This window comes from Centroberyx affinis, unplaced genomic scaffold (genome assembly GCF_046629955.1).
Source record: "Centroberyx affinis isolate AG114_WGS23_722 - 3 ecotype Tasmania unplaced genomic scaffold, CSIRO-AGI_Caff_v1 ptg003522l_1, whole genome shotgun sequence".
Classification (NCBI taxonomy): domain Eukaryota; kingdom Metazoa; phylum Chordata; class Actinopteri; order Beryciformes; family Berycidae; genus Centroberyx; species Centroberyx affinis.
Window position 1 is genome coordinate 18,241 of NW_027281467.1, and position 9,260 is coordinate 27,500.

The 9,260-nt window shown below is 46.8% G+C and overlaps 1 protein-coding gene across 1 annotated transcript in view; it reads right to left on the minus strand.

Moving 5' to 3' along the window:
* Nucleotides 1-1,845: 1,845 nt before the first annotated feature.
* LOC139661359 (voltage-dependent P/Q-type calcium channel subunit alpha-1A-like) overlaps nt 1,846-9,260 on the minus strand; it is an 89,829-nt gene continuing 82,414 nt past the window's right edge. Inside the window, exons 48-50 of the mRNA XM_071539814.1 lie at nt 5,889-6,141; nt 4,290-4,561; nt 1,846-2,580 (exon numbers count right to left, since the gene is read on the minus strand). Coding sequence (XP_071395915.1) covers nt 1,846-2,580; nt 4,290-4,561; nt 5,889-6,141 — 1,260 coding nt within the window. The remainder of the gene's footprint in view (nt 2,581-4,289; nt 4,562-5,888; nt 6,142-9,260) is intronic.

Below are 9,260 nucleotides of genomic sequence, written 5' to 3' on the forward strand. Positions count from 1 at the left end.
CTCCAAATAACATGACAACAAATCTACAGCAACAGTTCTACCAATCAGTCGATCATCATCATTATCATCTTCATCATCATCATCATCATCATGTCATCGTCATTTTGCATTGACACTGATATCGTTATTCATAAGACTATCATCATTAACAATAATAAATCAGTTGTGGAAGAGGTTCGCTCCTCTCCGCTCTCACTCTCTCTCTCTCTCTCGTGTTCCTCGGTCAGCGAACGCCGCTTTTTTAAAAACCCCGTCGGCAGAAAAATCGAAGAAAGAAAGAAACAAAAATGGCCGACTGTCGAGCCCGCTTCGGGTAAACCGAAAACTGTTTTTGAGATGTTAAGTAAGTAAGAGAGAGAGAGAGAGAGACAGAGAGAGAGAAGGAGAAGAGGGAACTTCTTTGTAAACCTAAATGCAAAGTTTCCTATAAAGCCCCCAGGTCCCACCCACACCAGTTAGGTTTCCTCTCTAGTATGTATTTAATCAATCATGCAGGTTTCCATCAAATTTTGGACTCCGAAAAAGATCAAAGGAGGCTGAGCGAATGCAACAGAAGAACCAAGCTCCAATGTCCGAAGAAGAACAAGAAGGAGAAGTAATCGATAGAAGAAATACTGAAGAAATTAGTCTTTTTTCCCCATCCCTCCTTTCCTCTCCTCCGCCCCCCGCTCAACCGTGTGATGTCATTTCCCGCCAAGTCATCCTCTGCCGTGCGCCGGGTCAGATAACCGAGGAGGAAGGGGCTTCAAGAAGTGTCCGACTCCCCCCCTCAAGTTACGTGGCCCCACCCCCTCCCCCCCCCTCCCCCAGCGCACTCGAACAGGAAGTGAGGTCACACCGCGCGCCCCGCCCCTCCCCTCCCATCCCCTACCCCCCCACCACCACCACCACAACACAGGAAGTGATGTCACACCAGTTCCGTCAGCATTAGGTGAGTCTTTTAACAGTAAACAGAGATGATAAAACTCATCAAATATCAGCCAGCGCTGTGATTGGCTGGTTTTTGCAGTATAGGCGGAGCTTCCTGGTTCTGTCCCTTGGAAAGGAAAAGGTTAAAGTTAAAGTGGTTGTTCTCCCTTTTTTTTCTTTTCATTGTTTTTCGTGTAAAGTTTCATTTTTGTTCTTCATTGTTCAAGTTTGATTTTCTGGAGGCATAGCTTGGCATGTAAGGGTAGGGGGTCCTGGCTTTTAATTTATTTATTTTTCTTTTAAACGTGTCCGTCGAGGAGGAGCCTCGCCCCTCGCTCCTCTGGGCTCCGACTCGTTTTCGGGCGTTTGCAGTAGAAGACGGGCCGGAAAACGAGCCGCTCAGTCTGGGAGAGGTGCTTCCAGGCTTTGTAAACCGCTGTCGTCCCTGTCGCCATTTCTACAATGACATGCTCCTCCATAGCTTCCTGCTCCCGCACCTCTCTGTCGTCTCTCTCCCTTCCTCCCACGAGCCTGGCCTTGCCGGTCAAGCGGAGGATTCTGGGTAGTGTAGTTCTGAGACCGAGAGAGGGGAGGGGGTAAATGGGCCCCGGGCCTCGCCCCCCCCCCCCCCCCCCGCATCGTCCGTCTGTCTCTTCTCGTCGTGTCTGTGTGTTGCTCTGTCAGTGAATCGTTTTAGAGTCTCACACACACACACACGGTGTGTGAAAGGCTAGCAGCACCATCATCCCCCCCACCCCTTCCTCTCAGTCAGAGTCCGAGGGGCGGAAGTAGAGGGCTTGGAGGAGGGTCAAACCCCCCACCTCTCCTCCTCCACCCCCTCTGTTTTATTAAAGTCTATCCGAGGCCAGAGGATGTGAGGCTGCTGTTCGTCTCTCCTCCTCCTCTGCTGCCCTCGTCCCTCGCTCCCTGTGGTCGCTAGCACCAGTCGTCCTCGTCCGTCTCGCTGTAAGGTTCGTGGAGGCCCTTGCGGGGCCCTCGGGCGTGAGGGGGCCGGTGGTGCGGACGGGGGGGCGCCCCGGGTGGCCCGCGCCGGTGCGGGGAGGGCGAGGACGAGCGGTAACCGTTGGGCACCCTGCGTGGATGCGGGTGGGGGGGCGGAGGGGGCCCGTGGCGGGCAGTCCTGGGGGAGCGCGGGTGGGAGTGAGGGTGGGGGTTGCCCCCGTGCGGGTGCGGGTTGCCGTGGGAGAGGCTCTGCTCGTAGGCGGGGGGCTCGTGGTGCCGCTCGTACTCGTAGTCGCGCTCATAGAAAGGCCCGTCGCCCTCCAGGCTGTCCCCCGGCGGCGGCCCGCTCCAGCGGCCTCGGTGAGGCGACCTGGGGGAGCCGTGGAGGGGCGAGCGGGGGGACTGGTGCCGGGGCGAGCGCGGCGAGCCGTGCCGGGACGAGGAGCCCCCGTGGTGGGGCGAGCCGTGGCGCGAGGGGGGGCGGTGGTGGTAGCCTCTGTCGTGGTCCGGCGGGGAGAAGTGTCGGGGGGAGGGCGAGCGCAGGCGGCCCGGCCCCGGGGGGCCGTAGCTGGGCTTGCGGACGGCGGGGGAGTAGGTGACGTGCGGACGGGGGACGGCGGGGGTCTGCGGCAGCTGGCGACGGCCTCTCCGCGGGGTGCTGGTCCCCGAAGTGGAGGGGACGGGGCTGCCGCTCACCGAACTACTGCCCTACAGCAAAATGTAAACAAGGAAAATCAAAACGCACCACAACAACAACAACAGAGACCAGAGCAGAGCAGAGAGGTGTAGAATAAAGGATAGATAGATAGATAGATAGATAGATAGATAGATAGATAGATAGATAGGTAGATAGATAGATAGATAGATAGATAGAATGGTAGGTAGTTAGGTAGATAGATAGACAGATAGATAGATAGATAGATAGATAGAGAGATTAGTTTAGAAGAAGAGATACAGAGAAATAGAGATAAACACCATTGAAAACCATTCAAAAACACAGCGATGAGGCAAAAAATTGACACCAAGAAGCCACATGTCACATTGAGGAAAAATGGACAGAGAGAGAAACGGTGACAAAGAAAAAAGCGTAACACAAAAAAGAGAGATTGATATCCATAAGTAGGTTTATGTGAAATAACATTGTGAACTCTTAATGGACAAATTAAAGCACTGAGAGACTTTTAGTGGCTACACGGTCAACTCTGAATCAGAAACAGCAAACCAATCCTTTCAAATACCTCAGCTCTGTGCTCAACTCATCATGACTGGCATACTGGGACCCAATAGAAAAAATCCACAATGGCAAACACTTTCACCTGGTTTAAATTCTCAAATGCATGAAAACATTTAATATAGTACCTTAGAAAGCTTTCTTAACTTTAACTGTGATTCCCGGTTTTACGGTAACGCAACTATGTATGATTTAACGCTGAATAGCATCATCACAACTGAAGTAACTATGGACATTTTTGCCCTGGACCATATTTCCCCATCATTGTACAGTATGTAGTATGTAAGAGGAAACTCTGTGATGGTCTGTGAGGCCAAGAGAGAGAGAGAGAGAGGGAGAGAGAGAGAAGGGTTCCTACACATTTTCAATTAAAAAATTCCACACTATTTCCAGACTTTGATTTGTTTTGAAGATTTTGTCTGGTGTTGAATATGATTTACGCAGATAGACATCTTGCCCCTGCTAACTAGGTCATATCACTGTATAGATGAAGATTGTTCTTCACAGCCACAAATATCAGAATATGTGAGATGATTGGCAGGGTTCCTACACGGTTTCCATTTTAAAATTCCATATTTTTCCCAGACCCTATGTTCTTGACCGGATTTGATTTTGGTGGGTATTTGATATAATGCATGCTGACAGCGGCTGGGTAATAAGAGCGTCCCTCTATCTGAACATTATTCTTCACATCAACAAAAACTGTGGACTCAAAGTGGCTCTACAACAACATAAAAGCTATAATTAATGTGTGTATCGGACCTGAACCACAACATTTTCCATACTTTTCCAGACATTTTTTTTTCAAATTCCCAAACTATTCAAGACCTGGAAATGATCAAATTCATTTTTAATACTTTTCCAGACTTTCCAGACCTGCGTAGGAACCCTGGAGAGAGGAAAGTACTAAAGCAATGGACAAGGTAGCATCAAAACCGTATGAGAAAGGCATGACTATAAATACTTTTCAGTTATGTCAGTGTCCATTGGTTTTAGGGGATTATATTGGAGACCCAGGCTCTATGGTGAATGGTCAGAATCGATTGGTATGAAGGAAAAAATGGGAAAATAGGGTCCAGGTCGAAAATATCCACAATTACGCTTTAAAGTAAATTGTTTAAAGGCATTTCAGTGTTAGGAAACGGGACATTTCTGACACTTTGTATCTCGGTGTGCGGAGGCCCACCTGTCTGTGGCCCCGGCCGTCGGGCCCCTCGCTGGGCGAGCGGGACCAGTGGCGGTCGCGGTCGTGCGGGTGCCTGTGGGGGTAGTCGTGGCGGTCGGGGCCGTAGTGCTCCTTGTCCATGGAGCTGTGGTGGTGGTGGTGGTGGTGGTGGTGACGGCGGTCCTTGGCCCGGCCGCGCTCCCGCTCGCGCTCCTTGGGCGGCAGGTCGCCCGACTGGGTGGTGGTGCTGAGGTCTGTGCCCAGGCCTGGCAAGGAGACTGTGGGGGTTACACCTCCAATTTATTTTAAGATTACAGGTGTGTTTGAGGTTAGACAAGTGGGCTTGTGCCCTGGGTGGCACTACACTACACTACACTACATAAATGCTATATGTGCTCTACACCTACATCAAAGACATTGCACCAACATTACAGCTACACTACATGTGTCTAACGCCTGTGTCTCCATTATAAATCTAGGTACATTCTCAGTATAATCTTAGAGGTTTGGTCAGATCTTACAGGTCTTGTTGTATAATGCTAGATAGGTGTTGGTACTGGTCTGTAGGATATAGGCAGTCTTGGACCGTCATAGTCTTTGTGTGTGTGTGTCTGTGTGTGTGTGTGTGTCTGTGTGTGTGTGTGTGTGTGACTGTGTGTGTGTGTGTGACTTACCTGTGACTGTGTTTTTTTCCTGCTTAGCCCCATCACTCCAAGTGCATCTATATGTTTGTGTTCATATATGTACATATGTATGTATGTATGTATGAACCAACGGCTAAACCAGTTGGATGGTGCTATGTGAACGGACGTAAACACGTTTTTAGTTTAGTTTATTTCCGCACAAAGAAAATAACAACAAATAGACACAACATGCAGCTAAACACAGATTGTGCAGGTGAGGGGGAAAAAAGCCCAAGGGGGCTCACTTCACCTATCTCACATAATTACCATAAAATGAAAACAATATACGATAATAGTGATTAAAAGAAAGAAGAAAAAAAATGTGTGTCTTGTTTACATTTGAGTGAAGCTGAACAACAAGCGTGGAGGGAAATTTGCAAACAAACCAGTAAACGTGTGTCTACTTTTCACATGAACTGGGGCATATGCAGATTAACGTGGGAATTTTTGGGGAGCTATTTGTACATTTACCATATCGCTGGCAAATGTATACATTGATTGTATGTGTGTATACATACATGTATATATACAAGTACACCACCATTCAAAAGTTTGGACACACCACATTTTCTTTATTTTACTATTTTCCACATTTTAGAATAATAGTAAAGACATATGAAATAACACAAATTGAATTATGCAGCGACCAAAAAAGTGTTAAACAAATCAAAACTATCTTATATTTTAAATTCGTTAAAGTAGCCGCCCTTTGCCTTGATGGAAAGGCAAAGGCTTTGGAAAGAAATTCATACATAGGATCAACTTCACTATCTATATTTGTCTAAGAAACTCATTTCAAGCATTTAAGCAGAAGCCTTTAGATCAAAATGGCTTTTAAGAGAATGAAAAACATAGAACATTCATTCAGGTGTGTCCAAACTTTTGACTGGTAGTGTGTGTCTATGTGTGTGTGTGTGTGTGTCTGTGTGTGACTCACCCGTGTCTGCGTCAGTGTATCTGGTCAGGGAGCGTTGGGAGGTGCGGTGGCTCCTGTCCCGGTGCCTTCGCCCCCCTCCTCCTCCTCCTCCTCCTCCTCCTCCTCCACCTCCTCCTCCTCCTCCTCCTCCGTGCCTCCCCTCCTCGGACACCACCCTCTCCAGGGAGTAGTCGTCCAGCCTCACCCCCCGGCCCGTACGCCCGTGGACCAGGCTGGAGGTGGAGCGACGCATCGGACTGGTGTCTGTGATGGTCTGTGAGGCCGAGAGACAGAGAGAGAGAGAGGGAGGAAAATAAAGAGAAGAGAGAGAAAGAAAAGGAGGGGAGTGATAAAAATAGTGGGAGAGAGAGAGAGGAGAAAACAAGTGAGAATCGGTAAATCCTGACCAAAGGAGTCCAACCACAGCTGCAGGGAGGACAGCACAGTTAACACTTAGTCGACATTTAGTGAGTGTGTGACATCACTGCATATGGTTGAATGTCTCTCAGTTTGTGCATTCCTGTGTGTGTGTGTGTGTGTGTGTGTGTATTTGTGTGTCTAATGTATGACAATATCCGACTTGGGTCAAACAGTAGCTCTAAATAATTAGTTTGTTTTAATCTGCTTGGTGTACCAGCTGGTTGGGGTTTAACCACATCAGTATAATTCTGTGATTTGCAGGTTGTGAATCACAGAAAAGAATAGTAAACTGACTATTGTCCTATATGCGGCAAACCCCACCCATCTGGCACCTAAGTAGGCCGAAACAAACGCTTTAATAATACCATTTGACCCAGCTCTAAACAGTATTAGCTTACGGCATTAGCATTCACATAATGTAGCTTGACCCAATAGCAGCCCGCATCCCCAACTACTGAGCTTTTAGACAAGCACATCTAATACCATGCTTCCCCTCCGAAGGATGGAGGGATCAGACAGACAGACAGACAGAGATAAACAGAGGATTGGCAGAGAGAGAGAGAGGAAAGGGACGGAGAGATAGAGAGCAAGCATGAAGAAGGGGCATCGGAAACCATGCCTCACATGCACAAGGCAGCTGGAGACTAACAGAGGAGCCCGCTGGCCTTATCCACACGGCAGCCATATTGTAAATTGTATTATAGTAAATCAAATATGGCCATATGAATAAGGCAAATTGACATTCCATAACCTTACACCTTGGTCAAAACGCTCTGTAAGAACCCAACAGGAAAATCGTACAGGAATGATTACTCATCTTGGGATTGTTGGAGTATAAAACACCATATTGTACCATACCAAAACCAGGATCAGAATCACTTTATTCGCAAAGTACAAATGTTTAAGAATTTGTCTTGGAGACACTGGTGCAGAGACGTAACGGTATTGTTCTGGAGGGATTCGAACTTAAATTAGCTTCCTTCCCTGTTTGATTCCTGTTGCACTTTTGAATACATCTATGTCTAAAATGTGTGTGTTTATGTGTCTAATGCATTAACGTATCACATTGGCTCAAATAGTATTTGCAAATAATTGTTAGCGTTTGTTTTAACCTGCTTGGAGCACCATGTCAGTGTGTAAGTGCATCAAAGTAGGCTGTAAATTACAGCAAAGTACACAGAATTGGTTCCAATTAAATTCAGCATATTTATATTGGAACCTATCCTGAGAGATTTTCCTGCTGGGTTCATATCAGGCTCTTTTGACCAGGGGACGACCCTGCTGACGATCTGCACCCCCCAAAAACCTTCACATCATCCTCATGACCAAGCACATGTCAGTCTGCAAGCAGCAGGCCAGACGAAGACTATCAGACAAACACGAGAGGATTCACCGTCCTGGATGGACCTGGATGGACCTGCAGTACAACAACACCTAAAGACCCGAATGAGGGGCAGCTTCACACAAGCCATGCATGCCCACTGGGTATCTGGCAGCACAGTAGTGCACGTGCATACACACTTGCACGCTCAGACACACACACACACACACACACACACACTTAAAGGATATGTAATTTTCAACATCTCCATGTGTCTGTTTTGGGACAACACACGCGTCTTACTTTTCAACGTTACATTATGTTGATAAAAACCTCTTATGTTGCGTGAACATGTCTTGTAACTAGGGATGCAACGAAAGTTCATGACGTTTTGCGATACAAAATTTGACAATATACATTGTGATGTTGGAAAAATTTTTGCGATTTCATCTGCGGTCTAATATCTAAGAAATGAAATTTAAAATTGCCTTATTTCAGTGTATCAACCTGTGTATTAACCTATGGAAAAGCATTGAAAGTACACAACATCACTGTGTAAATACTTGATGAAAATCTCCCTAATACATAATGTACTTACAAGACAGAAAGTCATTTGAACGGTGTGTTACACGGTTGTAAGTATGTTCTGTATTAGGGAGATTTTCATAATAATACACTGGAATAAAGCCGTTGTTTGTTTTTTTACTCTTCTGGATTATTTGGGGATGAAATTGGTCTTAAATTTTATTTGAACTGGCATTAAAAAGGTCTTAAGAAACCTGTAGTCACCCTGCTTATGGTTTGCACTTTTTTTGTTTCCCTCAAAGTTTTTTCAGACATGATTGTCTTCATTCAGATTTTGCTCAAAATATCGCCAAACCGTCAGCTGAATGAATCGTTACACCCCTAGCTGAAGCAAACGATGAGTTGAAAAGTAACGAAAAACAATGTCATCCAAAATTAGACACACAGATGTGTTGAAAATGACACACATCCCTAATTAAGAGCGCTCTGCTAGCTTCCACCTCACAGCGTATCGACTAACAGCCTTTGGTGAAGCATCACTTCCCGTCGGCCTCTCTCTCACACATCCACTGTGCCACATCATGCATGACAAACCACATGCCAGCACACCGCCAGTCTACTGTACAGGCCAACAGCTGCACATCAGGCCAGTCCATGCTTTCCTCATACACTGTTGACCCAGTCTGCAGCGATGCAAATAGACTAAGACACACATACACTTATACACACACACACACAAACACACACACTGCATACGAGCAAAACTCTGGGAAACTCTTCACAGACTCTACATACAATGGAGAGCAACCGCAACGCAAGCAGACACAGAGGGAGAGAGAGACAAAGAGAGAGAGAGAGAGAGAGAGAGAGAGAGAGAGAGACTGGGGCAGCACACAGACAAGATGACAGGATAAGAAGACAGTGGAAGATAAGAGATGATGGAAGTAGGCCTGAGTAGCGTTTGTTTGAAAGAGCTTGTGGTACCAGATGGGCGGGGTTCACCGCATCAATACAATTCAGATGGTGTCAGGTGCATTGCCAGTTGCACAAAAGCACACTAAACTGACTGCCAGATAGTTTCCTGTGATTGTTAAAACTCATCTGGGACTTTGTGCTGTCCCGTCTGG